The sequence below is a fragment of the Mustela nivalis genome, assembly GCF_964662115.1.
Source record: "Mustela nivalis genome assembly, chromosome: 1".
Lineage (NCBI taxonomy): Eukaryota > Metazoa > Chordata > Mammalia > Carnivora > Mustelidae > Mustela > Mustela nivalis.
The window spans coordinates 155,232,971-155,252,496 of NC_139020.1; the positions used below are offsets into that span (position 1 = coordinate 155,232,971).

General features: G+C 39.1%; 1 protein-coding gene across 1 annotated transcript in view; it reads right to left on the bottom strand.

Annotated features, from left to right (window-relative positions):
- SCN11A (sodium voltage-gated channel alpha subunit 11) overlaps positions 1-19,526 on the bottom strand; it is a 103,644-nt gene that overhangs the window by 18,401 nt on the left and 65,717 nt on the right. Inside the window, exons 18-24 of the mRNA XM_082746047.1 lie at positions 15,138-15,251; positions 14,302-14,416; positions 11,278-11,432; positions 8,054-8,227; positions 2,642-2,743; positions 1,924-2,193; positions 1,212-1,265 (exon numbers count right to left, since the gene is read on the bottom strand). Of these exons, the coding sequence (XP_082602173.1) occupies positions 1,212-1,265; positions 1,924-2,193; positions 2,642-2,743; positions 8,054-8,227; positions 11,278-11,432; positions 14,302-14,416; positions 15,138-15,251 (984 nt within the window). The remainder of the gene's footprint in view (positions 1-1,211; positions 1,266-1,923; positions 2,194-2,641; positions 2,744-8,053; positions 8,228-11,277; positions 11,433-14,301; positions 14,417-15,137; positions 15,252-19,526) is intronic.

Sequence of the window (19,526 nt, forward strand, 5' to 3'; positions counted from 1 at the left end):
CAGACCAGGGCAACATCATGCTAGAAGTCAGTACATACACACCAGCTATACTGTCCCACGACCAGCAACAGGAGGGGCATCCCTCCACACACCTCCATCCACCTACCATTCATTCAGGGAACATGTAAGCCACACACTTCTTCCATGAATACATCTGCATAAGATTTCCTCCCCATCTCCACCTCAAGGCACGTTGATGCCCAAGTTAAATTAAGGTGAAAGTCATATATTCAAAAGACAACAACAGAAAAAACACATAAATATTTAAAATGCTGTCTTTGTTATAAAATGTCTCTAATACTACAATTATAATATTTCTTGGCATGCATGGGTGGCTCAGTCAGTTAAGCATCTGATTCTTGATCTCAGCTCTCAGGTCTTAATCTCAGGGTCATTAGTTCAAGCCCCATGTTGGGCTGCACACTGGGCATGGAGCTTACATTAAAAAAAAATAACCCACTTCTCATACTACCTCCACTGCCACTATAAGCTCACATACCTACTATGTGCCAGGCATCAACTCTGCAGACTCTCAAACAGAACAGCATCATGCGTGTGATTACAGGAAAAAAATAAACAATGCTGATTCCATTCTTGATTCAACCATTTGCTTACTCCATGGTTTTGGGCAACACTCTTCCTTTCCAATTCTCAGTTTTCCCAACTGGGACACAGAAATGGACCAGATGGTTGAGTACTCTTCCAACTTTCAGAATCCATGATTACTTCTTACTTAACTAGAATTTTGTTGTTGGCAACCACCAGAAACCCATTTAGTCTCTCAGCCTGGAGCCATTGGAAGGTATCTCTTATCAGACCCTAGTCTAGCTGTAAGGTTTTCACATGGTTCAGGACTAGCACTGTTTGAAATTTGGTTTCTGCCTGATACCCATTTAGAAAAGAAGTAAGAGAGGAAAATCAAGGCATTCTGTGATTCTGTTGTTTTTGGCTGCATCTCCTCCATAAGATGTTACTCCTTGGTTACTATGGAGAAACAGGACTGGACTTTGGAGCAAGATAAGATGTAATACTCATGGAAGGATGAAAAGGAACCTCTTTTATCCCTGTTTCATAGTCACTGTCCCAAGGAAAACAAAGCAAAGAACATTGGCTGATGGAAATATGATGTGGGAAGTTCTATACTGTCTATGCAGTCATGATATCCCTGATTTGACCCTAGCACTCTAGAACACGGTAGAACAAAATCTCACCCCTCTGGAATCAACAGCTGCATACATAATATCCATCCAGCCCTTAAATGTTGCCTGTAACAAAAGCAAATAAACATGAACATAATTACAGACTTGCTATCAACAGAGAAGTGCCCTATAACAGCAAGCAAGGCCCAGGACCAAATGTCCAGGACAGAATGTCCAGATAAAAGAACTGTAGGAGGGAATTAAAAAACAGGTGTCTTGGGTTTTTTTTCTTCTTCCTTTGCACAAGATGAAAAGCTTTTCTTAAAAGGAAACTTCTGCCTTAAAAATTTCTAAAGAGGCTGCATAACAACTGCCAGAAAGAGCATGGCTGAGGCTCTTCTGATACCACATGTTTGCAATGTCTGTTGAAGACCTAGCAACTGTGGTTTGACCAGGGGATTGACTTCCAAAAGAGAACTACTGCTAATGGTATGGCTTTGCATCTGAGGCTCCAGTTCTCTCTGGCTGGAACTCTGGATGGCAGTACCATATAGGACAGGGTAAGATGGAAAGGGGCATTGTATGGAGGTTGAGGTTTCTTGGAGGTAAAGCTGGAGATGCTTAATGGGGAACAATTCCAAAGGGCACTGGTTTCCACATAGGGAACTGGGATTTGATTCTACTATCTCAATGGAGTCACTGTGTTTTTATTAAACTGAGAAATGATTTATGCTTCTTTTAAGGTTTCTGTCCTCACAGTGAAAAACACACAAACAGCACTTACCACTTGCAGCAGGGCAAGGTAAGCCATTCCCACATTGTCAAAGTTGACTGGAAGGGTGACCCAAGATAAATTTCCATTTTCACACTGAGTTTTGCTTTCAATAGTGCTGTAATTTATAACTGAGTTTATATCTGTTGTATTAACGCATCTTCCAAAATTTCCAGAAAAGAAGTTTACTCCCAGGATACAAAATATCAGCCAGAAAATGAGGCAGACAAGCAAAACATTCAGAATGGCGGGTATGGCACCTATGAGAGCATTGACTACCACCTTAAAAAAACAAAACAGAAGAAATACATAACAGATGCATGGGATTCATCAAGCTCTAGATCTCAGGGTGGGCCTGACATGTGGGGACTGGATCTCTTGGAGCTCTGTCTTTACTTTCTACCTCCAACCCACCCCAACCCTGCTTCCTATGGTAAGCCTTGCTCTTAGCTCCTTACATAATGGGTCCCTTCTGTTGTCACCAAGGATCACTTGAGAAGTGTACTTTGATGACAGTATTACTGATATAGGACACCTACCCTGGGACTGAAAAGGGAAACCAGAGCCCATCTTGGCTATCACAGAATGGATGTTATATCTTAAATTTTTCTCCATCTCTCAAATTCTAAGCAGTGGACTGGATAGGAAGGAGCCCAGGAAATGCAAGAGCAGTTGGTTTTCCACCTTTCCCTGACAGCTGACCTTCCTCCCATCTGCCTGAAGAAGGTACCTTCATTCCTTCGAACTGGGACAATGCTCGCAGGGGCCTCAGGGCTCTTAGGGTCCGGAAAGACTTCAAGCTCGTTAAGTCACTGAGACTGGTCACAGAGACCTGGTGGGAAGAGAAGCCACAGGTAGTGCACCTGACTTGGTTTCCAGGGAAGCCAGTGGGGGACTGGCAGCCCTCATTCTAAGAGTCAGACACACGGTGCCTTCAGTGGATTATCCAGAAACAGAAAGCAGCAAGCCCTTGCAGGAAGTGGGATGGCAAGAGAAGATGCTATTTTTCTCCTTGTTTGTCAAACCTATAGCCCATATAAGTAAGGACAATGCATTTACTTTATTTGTTTAATAAAAGACAAATAAAAGCTGAGAAATTGTTGTGAGTTAAAGGAAACCAAAGGGACATGACAATGATACGTCACTTGAGTCCTGAATTGGATCCTGGATTGGGGGGAGGAGAGGGGAGGCCACTGTGGATGGATGGAAAGGATTAACCATAAAGGACCTTGTTGAAACAACTGATGAAATTTGAAAATGGAGATGGGTTTTGCTATTGAGTCATGTTAAATATCCTAACTTTGATAACTGTGCTGTGACTGTGTAAGACAAATTCCTTTTTCTTAGGAAACACACACTGGATTGTTTAGGGGTAAAGGGGTATGGTGACTGCAACCTAATCTCAAGCAATTTAGAATGAAAAATGGAGAGAAAATTACAAGCAGATGTTAATAACTAAAATGTTAATAACTAATGAAATGAACCTGGAGAAAGAGTATATGGGTTATTTCCTGCAACTTTTCTGTAAGTTTGAAATGATATAATAAAAAGTTACAACAAAATAATAAACTATTTGCTAATAGTCCCCCTCACTCAGATGCCCCTTTTTGGAGGAATTAAATTTTCTCTCCCAGCATATTTCTTCCCAATGGGTCAGGACTAAGGACTGGAAAGTTCTACAAATACACTAAACTGAAACTTAAACATAATGAGCTTACGTTGAAGACCACTATTTGCAGATTCTAGTCATTCTTACTGATTATGCAGAGCCTGCAGAGGTTCAACTTGAAAGAAGCGTTGTTCAGCAGGACAGGAAGTGAATTATCATATGACTGACTACATTGATATCAGAGTTCACTATTATCTAAAATCATACCCTTGCCAATCTCATCATAGTGGTAAAATACTAGCAAATTGAGAGAAATTAAGTGAGTTAATATGGCAGAATAATAAAAATTTTAAATGTATAATTAATTTTTAAAAATCACCATCAATTCAAAATGCTTTTGTTTATAAAGGTTTTCCAGGGGTGCCTGGGTGGCTCAGTTAAGCAACTGTCTGTGGCTCAAGTCATGATCTCTGGGTCCTGGGACCGAGCCTCGTTAGGCTCTCTGCTCAGCGGGGAGCCTGCTTCTTCCTCTCCTTCTTCCTGCCTCTCTGCCTGCTTGTGCTCTCTCTCTCTCTGTCAAATAAATAAATAAATAAATAAATAAATGATTTTTTTTTTTACAAAGGTTTTCTAAAATAGGCTTTTTGTTTGTAATAGCATTATCTGTTGGGAGTTATTTCAGCAGCTTTCCCACAAATATCTCCTTCTACCTAGTTCCTAGCCAGAGGGAAAATGATTGCACAGTTTAGCAGTTCTTCTGGCTTTACCAAATAACTCTTATCACAGGTGGGGAAAAAGGGTCCCTAGAGGGACACTGTATACCTTTTCGCCTGATAAAATTATCCTCAGTCTCTATTCCATCAAATTGGGAAACACTGATGAGACATGCAGACATAAAAGTACCCACATTTTTTTCCACTTTATAGTACTCTTAAGGTGGGAAGTCTTCTGCTGATTTTATCTTTTTTCTATCTAACTTTCATTTATTACTCTGTACTGTTTTGACATTCACCATTTTGATATATTCTTGTGGTTTGTTCCTTTTAACTTAAAAAAATTATGGCATAGAAATATTCATATTTTATGGATCCATTCCCCCTTGGTGAGTATCTAGGTTATTTCCAATTTTTTACTATTATGAACAACAGACTGGACAGATGTGTGCACTTTCCCTGCATACATACACAAGAATTTTCCATAGATGTATAACTAGAAGTGGTATTTCTGGATAATAAATTGGGCTCATTTGTAATTTTACTTAATGTGCAAAATTTTCCCTAAAATAACTTACCAAAGTTGTTAGCAGTGATTAGAGATTCCATTTTGTAATGTCTTTCTTAATATTAGAAATTATCTAACTTTAAAATTTTTGTCAGTCTGGGGCACCTGGGTGGCTCAATGGGTTGGAGCCTTCAGTTCGGGTCATGATCCTAGAGTCCTGGCATCGAGCCCCGAATTGGGGGGGGGGGGTCTCTGCTCAGCAGGGAGCCTGCTTCCTTTCCTCTCTCTCTGCTTGCCTCTCTGCCTGCTTGTGATCTCTCTTTGTTAAATAAATAAATAAAACCTTAAAAAAAATTCTTTTTGTCAGTCTGATGACAAAGCCTCTCATTTTAATATTCACTTCTATGCTAACTGGTGATAAATCTAGTTTGTATTTCTTCATATATTTATTAGTAACTTGTGTTTCCTTGCCTGTTTGTATCCTTTTTCCCATTCTTTTTTGTTAAGATTTTGTTTATTTATTTGAAAGAGAAAGAATGAGAGAGACAACATGAGATGGGGGGAGGGTCAGAGGGAGAAGCAGACTCTCTGCTGAGCAGGGAGCTGGATGAGGGATTTGATTCTGGGACTCCAGGATCTTGACCTGAGCTGAAGGCCGTCGCTTAATCAACTGAGCAACCCAGGCACCCCGTCTTTCTCCCATTCTTACACTAAGTTGTCTTTTTTTTATTGATTTGTAGAGAGTTTTTATAGACTATAGATAATCATTTTCTGTTATGCATGTGGCAAGTACTATCTCCAAGTTCTAGCCTGTCTTTATAATTATAATTCTATTGAATAAAAAAACCCGAAAGTTTTACAATTTGAAATAGTTGAATTTAGATAGATTTTTTTTTTGTGGCTGTATTTCTATTTTTATACTTCAAAACTATAAAGATCATTTTATATAATGTTGATTAACAAGCAACATAAAAGGATTATTCACAAGGTGCCTGGGTGGCTCAGTCCGTTGAGCATCTGACTCTTGACTCTGGCTCAAGTCCTGATCTCAGGATTCTAAGATTAAGACCCATGGCAGGCTCTGTGCTGAATATGGAGTTTGCTTAAGATTCTCTTTCTCCCTTTGTCCCTCCCTGACCCCTCCACTCACATACTTTCTCTAAGATTTTTTTTTAATTTTTAAAAATCTGCACAATAATGTTCTGAATTAAGTAGCATGATGTATCATTTGCCCTGTTACAGACAAAGAAAGCTGAAGCTCAGAGGATTAGCAATTTGTTTCAGGCGTAACTGGGATTCACACCTTGGTCTATATGATACTAATGTTAATAATAGTAACAGTGGACCATACTTATCAAGTGCTTTCTCTGGGATTTATAAAAATAAATAATTACAAGATTGTTTCTTTTCTTGTTCTACTCATTTTTGTTCCATTCAGTTTATTACCAAGATTATATTTGTCTCATCAAATAAAGTGTGCAAGTTTCCTCTTTTTTTATTCTTTGTAACAATTTAAATAAGGTTGGAATTAGCTGTTTATCTTAGTTCAGGAGGCTATAACAGAATATCAAAGCCTGGGTTGCTTATAAATAACATAAATTAATTTCTCAGTCTAGAGGCTGGATATTCCAAGATCAAGGTGCCAGCAGATTCAGTGTCTGGTGAAAGATCACATCCTGACTCATAGATAATTTTCTTCTCCCTGTGTCCTCACATGGCAGAAGGGGTGAGGAAGCTCTGTGGGGTCTCCTTTATAACATCACTAGCCCCAATCATGAGGGCTCTGCCCTCATAACCTAATCATCTCCCAAAGGTACCACCTCCAAATATAAACACATTGGTGGTTAGGTTTCAACATATGAATTTTAAGGAGATGCAAACATTCAGTATATAGCACTATTCCTTGAAAGTTTGGTAAAACTTGCCTGCAAAATCATCTGGGCCTGGTGTTCTTTTTTGACAGTGTGGTGTTGAACTACTGTTTTGATATTTTAAATGGCTATTGTTAGATTCGTGTTTTCCATTTGTATCTGGTCTAATTTGGGTAATTTGTAGCCTATACTTTCATTTTTATTAAGGTGAAGACTTATCAAAAGGAGGAAGTATTTTGCCTAAGGTACACAGAAAGAGAGCAGACAAGATAATTTTAGGATCAGTTTCCTGAGTTTAGGTTAGTAGACCACGGCTTCTTAGAATGTAGATACTAATCATCTGTCCACTATCTTATGGGTTCTTCCCTATACTATAAGATAACCCTGGAAACTGATAGGGTTTATAGACATGTGGTTATTTTTATTCTTTTTTATTATTTCTGTTGGAGCTCCCATAGCATTGATGCCTTTCTAAAATGCCCAAACCACCTACCTACTTATGTCCACCAACAACATTAACAACATTAGGGTTCTCTAGTTGCTATGTTGACCACACGGCTTATGCTTATGCATCTGTCGTGTCTACTTCTCTAAATAGCAGGGACAAAGTCTAACTAATTAGCACATGGTAGAAAGAATAGAGGTTAAAATCAAGGACTTCAGAGAGGGGCTTACTAGGTCTGAGTTTCATCTCCACTACTTCTAGCTGGCCAATTTCTGACACGTTTCTTAACCTCTCTGTTACTTAGTTTCTCCCTGTGTATAAGAGAAAAAGTAGTAGCATCTACTGCATGGAGTGGTTGTGATAACAAAGAAAGAATGCTTATGAAGCATACGGCAGAACACCTGGCATAGAGAAAGCACTGAATAAATGTGGTGTACTGCTATCAACCTTAACATCACACAGACCAAGGTATGAATTCCAGTTTCGTCTGAAACAAGTTACTGACCATCTGAGCTTCAAGTTTCCTTATCTGTAATATGGTAGGTAATGTACAACTCTGGTGGGAACATCGTTGTGCAGATTAAATGAAAGAATGTATGTGAATAATCCTCTGTTGCTTGACAATTAAGAGGGAGGCCAGCCTAGTCTGTTGGCCACTGACCTGCTTTGAGAAGTCTCAAGAGAAAATAGAAAGTTGGAAGGAGAAGGTTGGGACATTCAGAATTATTCTAGGTACACATCAGACATAAGCAGTGTTTATGGAGAGAAGTGGATGAGTGCCATCATGGAAACTATTGGGGTAGTGGGAATATGAAGTGCAGTATGAGGAATGGGACTTAGGATGAGTAGGACAGCTGACAGATAAATGACAACTACTTACAAATACGGTGAAGAAAAGTATTTGGAGAGGCACCCAAACAAGACACACAGGAAAAGCATATTCCCCTCCCTTCCCCCAACCCCTGCCTTCGTGGAAAACAGAGATGGTAAACTTACAATCACAATGACGAAATCGAGCCAGCACCAGACACTGGTGAAATACTTCCTAAATCCAAAGGCCACCCATTTTAGACCCATCTCCAGGATAAAAATGTATGTGAAAATATGGTCAGTACAATTAAGTAGTTCTTTGATATTGGGTCTTTTCTCAAGGTCAACATCTTCAAATACCTGAAATGATAAAGCATAGCCATAGGCCAGGTTGAATATTTGCTTAGAATGACTGGCTGACCTTACTTTTTAAATTTTTCTTCCTTATCTGAATAAACTAGCATCTCTTTTGGTGACAAGGTTTTGCTTAAAAGGTATTAAGAAGGAAATTTCTCAGCGGAATAAATTCCTTGAGTCAGTAAAACTGGAAGAAGGAAAATCCTATTTCTAGACTTCTATTGCCACAATATCTCCCTAGGTTCTCACCACTGATCCCTGGAATATGAAAATATCTTCCGAACAGATCACCACATAATTTCCTGGTCTTCCTGACCCTTTCAACTCTTGCTAACAATATCATGCCAACTTTTCCAGAACCACCCAGTGGCATATTCCATCTCTATCATCCTCCTAGTTACCTTAGTGGCTCTATTTAGTGGCTCTGCATTGCTCATAACACCTTAGTTCCAAACACCTTAGTCTTCAGCTAGATTTTACCAACCCTGAGGCCAAAAATCTATAACAAACAGCCAAACTTACTTACTCCAGTGCTCCCTAAGTATGAGCCCATTTTTGGGGTACCTAGACACACAAAATTTGGGGATGCTCTGGGCTAGGGCTAAATTACTTTGAATATTAAACATTCATTGAGCGTAATCATGAAAGTGAGACATTCTAGCTTCTGGAGAGACCATTTTTCATGATACATCCAAACATCCACCTCACCTTAAGTGTGTACGTGATTCTAGGGGTCTATATAACTAGGGTAGAAACTGTCCTTTTGGCCTCTACAGAGTTACTGAAAATGGGAAAAAGTAGAAGAAGAAGAAGGAGGAGGAGGAGGAGGAGGAGGAGGAGGAGGAAGGGGAGGGGGAGGAGGAAGAGGGGGAGGGGGGAGGAGGAGAAGAAGATGATGATGATAAGGGTCCCTGGTACTGAACCTGTCAAGACATTTGGGCAAAAACTGAAGGCAAGAACGAAATTGGTCCTATTGTTGGATATTTAGGAAAAAAAAAATGCAAAAGAATAAAACAGTCTGAATTCCAGCTCCTAAGTGAACCTTTGATTGGAGAAGGCTCTCTACCTCTTCCTGTCCCCTGCCAGCTCCTTGTCACTGTTAAAGTTTCATTTCAGTTAATATTTTCTTTGGAAACTTTCCTTCTTCCACCAAGACAATTAAGGGCCTGCTTTGCATGGCCCCATGTCATCCACTGCTTTTCTGAGTGTATCACTATGGCCCTTGTCCATAATTGTTTGGACCCCATCTGTCATCCCTACTAGACTCCACGCTCCTGGAAGTCAGGAACTTGGTCTGTGTGCCTGCTTGAAGAGAGGCAAATCTGAATGGTATTAGAATCTCATTTCCCTTCTCATTTTGGAAGCTGAGCAACAACCTGGCTCAGCAGATCTCACTTTGTCCAATTGAAGAGTAGATCAATATCAGCCACTAAACTTGGGAGACTCCCACATTATAATGAGACTACTTCCTTGTCCAGAAAGTTCCCATTTTTACCCAGTTGCTCAGATTTTGTTTCCCTAACTCTAATGAGTCCCAAAGCACTTAGGTTCTGATTCAGCAGGTCTGGGGTGGACCCAAGACTGCATTTCTAACAAGCTTGCAAGTAATATTGAAACTGCTGATCAATATACCACATACAGTGGCAAGGGATTAGATGTTTCTTGTTTCCATTTGTCTACAACTATGTAAAGTGAAATAGGACCTGAGTCCTTCTCCTAGAACCCTCTGCATTGTGTGCTTTGTTTTCCTCTGCCCAACCTACACTTGCCTCATCAGATCACAGATGACAACTAGGAGGATGGTAGCATGTGCCCCTGACCTTCTGACAACACTATTTTTCCCCACTGACTAGCACAGGGCTTGGTAGACACCAATGATCATTTGTGGAATAAATGAAAGAACGCTATTACTTGAATAAGAGTAAACATCCAGTGAAAATGCAAGTACCCGAAGGCTACATGGAATCCTAGACCAAGGATAAGCAATAAAAATTAACTAAGAGAGTTCTCTGGCATGGTTTAGAGATTTACTTTTTTTATTTTTTATGTTTTGTGTGAGAATTAATTTACCTGCAGTAAGTAGATAAATGGAGATGTGTGCTGATCATAGGATCTAGCAGCTCACGGTATGTACTCCTCTCTGTTCACCCAGAGATCACACGAGTGTAAAGCACGAACAAGGAAGGCAATGGTAAAGAAGCAAGACATTTCCTTGTCCCTTCTAATTGTTAGTGACTTACTGTGAAATGCTCTGTGATTCTAAATCAGTAAGGGAGAATCTAAGACTCCACTTACTTACACAACAAATAGAGAGTTTAGTTCTACATTATGGCCATTTTAAGGGAAAATACAAGATAGAAGGGGAGAGAAGGAAAAAGAGAGAAACATGTAGGTGATAAGAAAGAAGAAGCTGTCGCTCAAATAAGAGAGGCAAGAAGGACCAAAAAGTGAGGAGAGAGAGTAGGAAGGAGTTTATGACTATATGCTATGGAGGCATGGATTTAGAGTTATTTCCAAAACTCACCGGGACCACTACACCTTGATCTGGAAGGATTTGCTATGTGAATAAAGCAGTATCTGTTTGTCTCCTCTCAAGGGACCATGACTGATAGAAAATACCAAGACAGAATATTAAATCAAAATCTGGTCCCTGTAGCCTTCTCCTCCTAATGTTCTACCTTTAGGAAAGCAGCATTATGGTTTTCCAGAAAAGAGAGGTAGGAACAATGCTATCTAGAGAAAGAAACATATAGGATACAGTGAAAATCTCTAGAAATTCTGCAAGAATGAGGGATAAGCATAAAGTTCAGGGAGAGACTCCAGTAGCCACTTTAAAGTGTTGATTTGAATCATGTTTCCCCATAAGTAAAGTGTCTTTGGCTTGGGACTTCCTAGTTGGGAGCAGGACTCCAGAAGTTGTGCAAAATCCTGCCCTTAAGGGAAACCAGCAGCAAAGACCCCCCTTCTGCTTGGTCTCCCCATATACACAGCCCCATATCAGAATGTAACCTAGCCACCCAATGCCCAATGTCCTCACAAGACTGTTAATTTACCAGTGCCCCACTGCTCAGCAGAATCACAAAGATAATAAAGCTCTCAAACCAGCTGTGTTTCACTATTTGGTAGCAAGTTTTCCTCAGGTTCCACCAAATGATCCAGGGGGACTTTCTCTTGTCCACGGCACAGCATGGGAAGCAGTGACCCAGGCCTGCAAGGAATGAACAGTAGCATTATTCTTAGGGTCTGTAATGAGCTGAATTAATAACCCTAACTCTTCACTCTTCCCTTTATGCATGCCCCTTACTTCTTCAATTATTCTCTCTGAAGAGGTGGAGTCATTTTCCAACCCCTTGAATCTGGGCTCAGCCATGTGGCTTGATTTAGCCAATAGAACAGAGTGGGAATCACACCTACCAGTTCTGAGCTTTGGTCTTGAGAGGCCTTGCATATTTGTACTTGCTCTCTGGCACCATCTCCATAATGAAAGGAATATTTTGGGCCAGCCACTGGTTTCAGAAGAAGGAGAAATGACATGTGGTACAGAGACAATGGGCTCAGTTAAGCCCAGGCCAGACTGGCCAACTCCCAATCATTACCACTCATATGAATAAATACCTCCAAAATCAGCAGAAATAATGAGGCTAGATGAGTGGAGTATTGTATATGCATGTTTATTATTGTGTGCCACTGAGGCTTCCTGGCTGTTTTTCATGCAGCAATTTCTTTTGGCAACAGTAAACAGTGTCCTAAGGACAGAGGGGAATGAAGTAAAGATGGGCACAGACTCCGTGAACCACCCAAACCACACAATCTGATCAATTGTCAAGGTGTTTACACATAGCTAAGCATTTAACCTCAACACACACCAGCCTTCAGCTGAATTACATCATCCTCTCCCCTCATCACCATCCTCCAAGTTCCATGGAGGTTAATTTCACGGTGATTACAACATTACACTCCTTTCCTCATCATCTTCCTAAGCTACTGTGAGGTGTCCTCAGTCAGCCTCTGCCCTCCTCCATTATTCAGAACATCAATAGGTTAATCTCCCTAAAAGGCTTTTTTTCCTGTCTTTTATGCCATTCCTCCTTCTTCTAGAGACTAGCCTTTCTTTTTTTTTAATTTTTTTAAAATTTATTTTCAGCATAGCAGTATTCATTGTTTTTTTAAAATTTTTTCAATTTATTTATTTTCAGAAAAACAGTATTCATTATTTTTGCACCACACCCAGGGCTCTATGCAATCCGTGCCCTCTCCAATACCCACTACCTGGTTCCCCCAACCTCCCACCCCCTCACCCCTTCAAAACCCTCAGATTGTTTTTCAGAGTCCATAGTCTCTGATGGTTCACCTCCCCTTCCAATATCCCTCAACTCCCTTCTCCTCTCCATCTCCCCTTGTCCCCCATGCTATTTGTGATGCTCCACAAATAAGTGAAACCATATGATAATTGACTCTCTCTGCTTGACTTATTTCACTCAGCAGAATCTCTTCCAGTCCCGTCCATGTTGCTACAAAAGTTGGGTATTCATCCTTTCTGATGGAGGCATAATACTCCATAGTGTATATGGACCACATCTTCCTTATCCATTCGTCCGTTGAAGGGCATCTTGGTTCTTTCCATAGTTTGGCGACTGTGGCCATTGCTGCTATAAACATTGGGGTACAGATGGCCCTTCTTTTCACTAGATCTGTATCTTTGGGGTAAATACCCAGGAGTGCAATTGCAGGGTCATAGGGAAGCTCTATTTTTAATTTCTTGAGGAATCTCCACACTGTTCTCCAAAGAGGCTGTACCAATTTGCATTCCCACCAACAGTGTAAGAGAGTTCCCCTTTCTCCACATCCCTTCCAACACATGTTGTTTCCTGTCTTGGTAATTTTGGCCATTCTAACTGGTGTAAGGTGGTATCTCAATGTGGTTTTAATTTGAATCTCCCTGATGGCTAGTGATGATGAACATTTTTTCACGTGTCTGATAGCCATTTGTATGTCTTCATTGGAGAAGTGTCTGTTCATATCTTCTGCCCATTTTTTTGATATGATTGTCTGTTTTGTGTGTGTTGAGTTTGAGGAGTTCTTTATAGATCCTGGATATCAACCTTTTGTCTGTACTGTCATTTGCAAATATCTTCTCCCATTCCGTGGGTTGCCTCTTTGTTTTGTTGACTGTTTCCTTTGCTGTGCAGAAGCTTTTGATCTTGATGAAGTCCCAAAAGTTCATTTTCGCTTTTCTTTCCTTTGCCTTTGGAGGCATATCTTGAAAGAAGTTGCTGTGGCTGATATCGAAGAGATTACTGCCTATATTCTCCTCTAGGATTCTGATGGATTCCTGTCTCACGTTGAGGTCTTTTATCCATTTTGAGTTTATTTTTGTGTACGGTGTAAGAGAATGGTCAAGTTTCATTCTTCTACATATAGCTGTCCAGTTTTCCCAGCACCATTTATTGAAGAGATGGTTTTTTTTCCACTGTATATTTTTTCCTGTTTTGTCGAAGATTATTTGACCATAGAGTTGAGGGTCCATATCTGGGCTCTCTACTCTGTTTCTTCTCCAACTTCACTCTTGACATCCTGTATACACCTCAAGCAACAGTCCAAATATAAGGCAGGATAACTAACAGTAATCTATATCTAGGCTGACCTCTGACCACATGTGCACTTTGGGGGCTGTCAAACAACCTGGAATTAGTTTGAAGCTCATTCTTGGTGTCTGTTCTAAGACCAGTCTAGTGTCAAACTTATGAAAAAAATTTTAATTTTAGATTCATTCATTCATTTAAGTCTCTACCTATCTATCTACATTTGTTGAGCCCATAATCTGGGCAATAGGAAAGTTTCCTAGAGCTTCTACCCTCATTGTTAGGCTGTGTTAGTTGAGCTGACCTAAATCAAGAATTTCCTGAAATCTCCATTGCTTGGATCTGATAATGGCCCCAAAAATCTATGGATGCCCTCTCTTCACTTCTGTTTCCAGTAGAAGTAGAAATAATACATCTAACAAAATCCCATAGCTTCAAAGAACAGAAACTCATCCAAATATTCTGTGAACTGGATGCAGTAATACTGACACTTACCTTTGGGAAAACATCTCTCTGGTTCTTTTTTGGGAATAATTTTATGTATCTGCCCAAAGGGATCCTGTGGATCAATGGTGCTACATTCTGAGAGCACACTGGTAGTATCACACTTCTGCACATCAGAACAAAGGAAAAGGGGAATTATTTACCAAGACTGACTTTCACAATGGTAGCACCAATACCTTAGTGTATAACTTTTTAGGAATGAAGCTAGCTAGACAAAGGATTCTAGGTATAGGTATAGCTACAAAGTGCCCCTCTCTTCGGGTGCTTTTTAAAATGCTCTGACTAGCTCTGGCTTTAGGAGAGAATTCCCTAACTGCTCTCCCCTAGCTGAAAAAAGTGAGGTATATAAAGACACAGTATCTCAACCTATTCCTCCCTACAAATCATCTCTCTGATACGATCTAACTCCAAACAGGGAGGCTGTATGATGAGGTAAAGGCTATTTTACTGAGACTAATTTTTAGCTCTTTCAGATCCTGGAATAATAGGTCTAGACTTGTGATTCTCATTGATTTTGACCTCAAGTAGACATACTAACAATACCTAAAGACACTTTCAATTTCACAACTATTGACATCTAGTGGGTAGATGCTATGAATGCTACTAAACATCCTACAACAGACAGAACTGCCTAGCACAAGGAGGAATTATCATGCCCCAGATGTACTGGTGGAGAGGTTATGAAACCTTGGCCTTTGCTTGATCTAATTCTGGCAGTTTGTTCTGCATTAATCCTGATATTTTATTCTTGATAGCCACAGTGGCTATGTTGGAGAATGTATATGGACCAGCTACGTGTTCTTTCTGGAACACTCTGGGAAAATTACCTTTTTGGGATCCTGTCCTGACAAACATATATCATCTTCAGAGAACACATCAATTTCCACACTTTGAGCTCCTGGGCTGATGGACCTCTTGGTCACCTGATGGAGTTCAAAGGCCTGACACCAAAAAGCCCAGAGTAGAATTAATAGTTTTCCTGGAAATCTCACTTAAGATAAAACAAGTTCAGGGGTGCCTGGGTGGCTCAGTGGGTTAAGACCTCTGCCTTCAGCTCAGGTCATGATCCCGGGGTCCTGGGATCGAGCCCCATGTCAGATTCTCTGATTTGCAGGTAGCCTGCTTCCCCCTCTATCTCTGCTTGCCTCTCTGTCTACTTGTGATCTCTGTCTGTCAAATAAGTAAATAAAATCTTAAAAAAAAAAAAGATAAAACAAGTTTAAGTTGTGACATTATTACTTTTGTTTCTGTTTACTTTTTAAAACTGCTCCTGGAGAAAGTCAACATAAAATAATTCTGGGGAAACTACTATAGGAAACAGGTAATAAAACTTACTCAAAAGTCATATAATCAAACAATATGGTTTTGGTAAAAAAAAATTCACCAAATAATGCAGAGGTGAAATTTACTGTATCCTTTCACTTCGACAGCTAAATAATAAATTATTTAATAAGTCATATAGTTAGTTATCCCTGAAAATATAATGCCAGAATATAGTAAAAATAAAATCCATAATGATTTGATACACTGATATATAAACAGATGAGTAAAAATGTTAAAAGAATAATATGGAAAATAATTTTTTTATTCTTTGGGTTATAGAGGTTTGGCTTAGTGAAATAGAAAAGGGCATAAAGAGAAAAATGAAAATGTATTACTATATAAAAATAAAAAATAAATTTTGTCTGAGGACTTGCAGGTATATCCAAGAAAGATGTGCAAAGTCATGCCTTAGGTGAAGGTTTCATCTTAAAATCTATTGTGAGTGTTCCTGCAACTCTGACAGTGTAAGATCATAATTTAAAACACTTCTCTCATTTGAACACATGCTTTGATATATTACACACACACACACACACACACACAAAAAAAAAAAACAAGTGAATATAGCTATTGACCAGACACAGAACAGAAATATAAAGCAGTGACAATCTAAAGCATGTAGCAGGTAATGATGACTAGAAGTGCCCCATGTGAGGAAGAGAATCACAGCTATATTCAAGGCTTGAAACTATGGACTGCGCTGAAGTTCTTGCACTTAAGAGAGAAAGCCAAAACTAGTTGTGGCCAATGCTTAGAATTAAAATTATACACAGCTGCATGTCTATGGAGGCAGGAGGAAGTACAGCCTCAGAAATAGGCCTGGGTAAAGGAACCCACTGGATCTGAAATACACCTCGTATCATGAATAGACAAGAATCCTAAATTGTCAACAAAAGACTTGGCTCTGTAGTGGCTGCCTTAGGAAGGTCTATTAAAGACATCACAGAACCTAGACTGCAGAGAGAGTGACAGATCCTCTCACTAAAGAGAAATTTAAACTAACATTCCAAAATGTAGGAGGAGCTAAACAAAATCAGTAGCCCTAAAAATTAACTACTAGGAGGTGACTTTACTTGAGAAAAAAATTAAATTAATATAATAATCTGAGAGTGTCATTAAAATGAGTAAATTTAGGAATTAATGAAAAAGATATATATAGTTTACTTCCTCCATGGCAGTATAAGGATCTCCAAGGACATGATCTCCAGGGAAATAGGCATAAGTGATAAAAAATATTTCTAAAAAGTCATTTAAAGTCTCTGGAAATTGTCCTAAAGCATATAGCAAGTGAAGAAACATGTATTCAAAAAAATCTTCAGAATTCAGTAATAGTAGCAGGAGTCCATGGAAACTGAAACATGAGCTTCCTTCTCTCTCCCTATTCTCCAGTTCAATTTGATGGAAGCCCTACTCAAGGCAGCTGCAACCAAGAAGATGAGGCATCATCTACCCTCAGCCCCCTATCAAGAGATATGTATCTTAGTAGGAGGTATAGATCACCAGCTTTTCTCATCTTCTCCAACTCTGAGTTGAAGAGGCTACATTACTCTTGAATATGGCCAAGAAATTGGACTCTTCTTCCATCCAGCCTCTACTCATAGGACAGAGACTCTATTCCAGATTCAACAGCTTGAAAATACTGGAATCCTGGTTACCCTCACCCCAGCTAGTTTTTAGGAAAGAGGTCCCATGCAGAAAGAAGGAAGCTGAGAAGATGAGTGGCTACTGCCCCTCCAAGGACTTGGATTATTAGTTAAGAGATTTTCTCTACGGTAGGAGGCATTCCATAAGAAACAAGAACACTCAAGATCTCCTGAAAAAGAACTGACTTCATACTGGAATAATGTGGGGGTTCAAGCCTAAGGGTATTCTTGAAAACAATGGAGACTTTGATGGTAAACAAATAAGAAGAGACTAGTAGCTCTTCTTCATTAAAAGCAACAAATTAAACCACAGGTCAGCAAGTTCACTACAGAAAAACAGGGAAAGAGACAGCTAAAATAAATCTCCCTGGGGTCAGAACAAATCTCAGACTGGCCTTAAAAGTGTCCCTCCCTGAAATTAATTAGATCAGACTGTAGAGGAATTAATGCCTGTGGTATTGTCAAAAACAATAGAGCAATTAGCCAGCAATTAGTTCACCCCAAATCTGGGTGTGATACCAAATAAGGCAGACAGATTAATAGAAGACCATGGAAAGAGATAGTCAAAGAGGGCCCTGCTAAAATAACTATCACCCTGCAGTGACTGTCTGCAAACCCAAGGGTGTGCCCTCTGAGAAGCAACACCAAAGACTTCACATTTGTGTGTGTGTGGTGAGGGTAGGTGGGGGAAAGAAGAAACAGACTTCACTAGAATACTCTAGCCAAGTCACCAAACAAGCCCCAGAGAGGAGAAAAGAGAATTGGTTCCAGATCTGCTACAATATATTACTAAAAATGTCCAATTTTAAACAAAAATGATAAAACATGGGGAAAACCTAGGGAAGTGTGACCTACACATAGGAAGAAAGCAGGCAACATAAGCTTCCTGTGAGAGAATCTGGATGCCAGAGTTAATAAACAAAGAATGCAAAGCAGTCATAATAAGTATGCTAAAAGTTTAAAAAATATTTAATAAATAAAGGATGTTAGATAACAATGTATAATCAAATACAGAGTATCAATGAAGAGACAGAGATTATTTAAAAAACAAATAAAAGTTCTGGAGTTGAGATGTGTGATAACTGAAATGGAAAATCCACTAAGTGGAACAGCAGTAAATCTGAACTGGCAGAAGAATGAATCAGTGAACTTGAAGAGGGATCAGGAAAGATTATGCAATCCAAAGAGCACAGGAAAGAAGGAAGAATGTAAACTTAAAGGAAGCTCAAAGGAATGTAAAACACCATGAAGCATACCAATACTCATTACCCTGAGATTACAAACCATGTGCTCTATGGGCTGAGCCATAGAGGCACCCCAACAACTAACTTATTATTAAAAACAGTGGAGACTAGAAAGCAATGGAATGAGATACCATGAGTGCTGAAATTAAAAAACAAATGTGAACCAAGATTTTATTATCCTGCAAAACTATCTTTCAAAAATGAAGGTAAAATAAAATAGTACATAAACAAAAATGGAAAATTCTTTGTTTGCTAGCTAACCCACTTTACAAAAAATACTGAAGAAGATCATTCAGGCTAAAAATAAATGATCCTAAATGGTAATAAAAATCCACACAAAAGAGCAAAGAACACAGGTCCATAATTATAAAAGATGAGAAAAATTCGTATTTATTTTCCTTTCTTCTCTATAGCTGACTTCAAATGAAGTTGTCTAAAGCAGTTTAAAATTGATGCCTTGGACATGTAACATAAAAACATAAAATATATGTGGCAATAACAGCACCAAAGAAGTGAATGGGAGTGAAGTTCTAGTAAGTAAATGACACTTGAAGTTACCTCAAATTCACAGAAATAAATGGAGACAGCTGGAAATGGTAAATAAGAAAATTAATAAAATGAACTCTATAAATATAATCTTACTTTCTTTTCTCAGCTTCATTAGTAAGCATATAAAGATATGAAGCAATGATAAAAACACATTGATGGGATTTTAACATATGTGGATGCAATATGTATAATAAAGAATAGTACGAAAATGTGGTAGAGGGAATAGAACTATACATAAGTGATGTTTGTTTCTATATTTCACTAGAATTAAGTTAACTTAACAGACATCAATTCTGATAAGTTAGATGGTTGTGGCATCCCCTAGAGCAATCAATAAGAAAATGACTAAAAATATATTGTGAAAAACTATTAAAGGAATTAAGATGTTAAATTAGAAAATATTCATATAGGGGCACCTGAGTGGCTCAGTAGGTTAAAGCCTCTGCCTTCTGCTCAA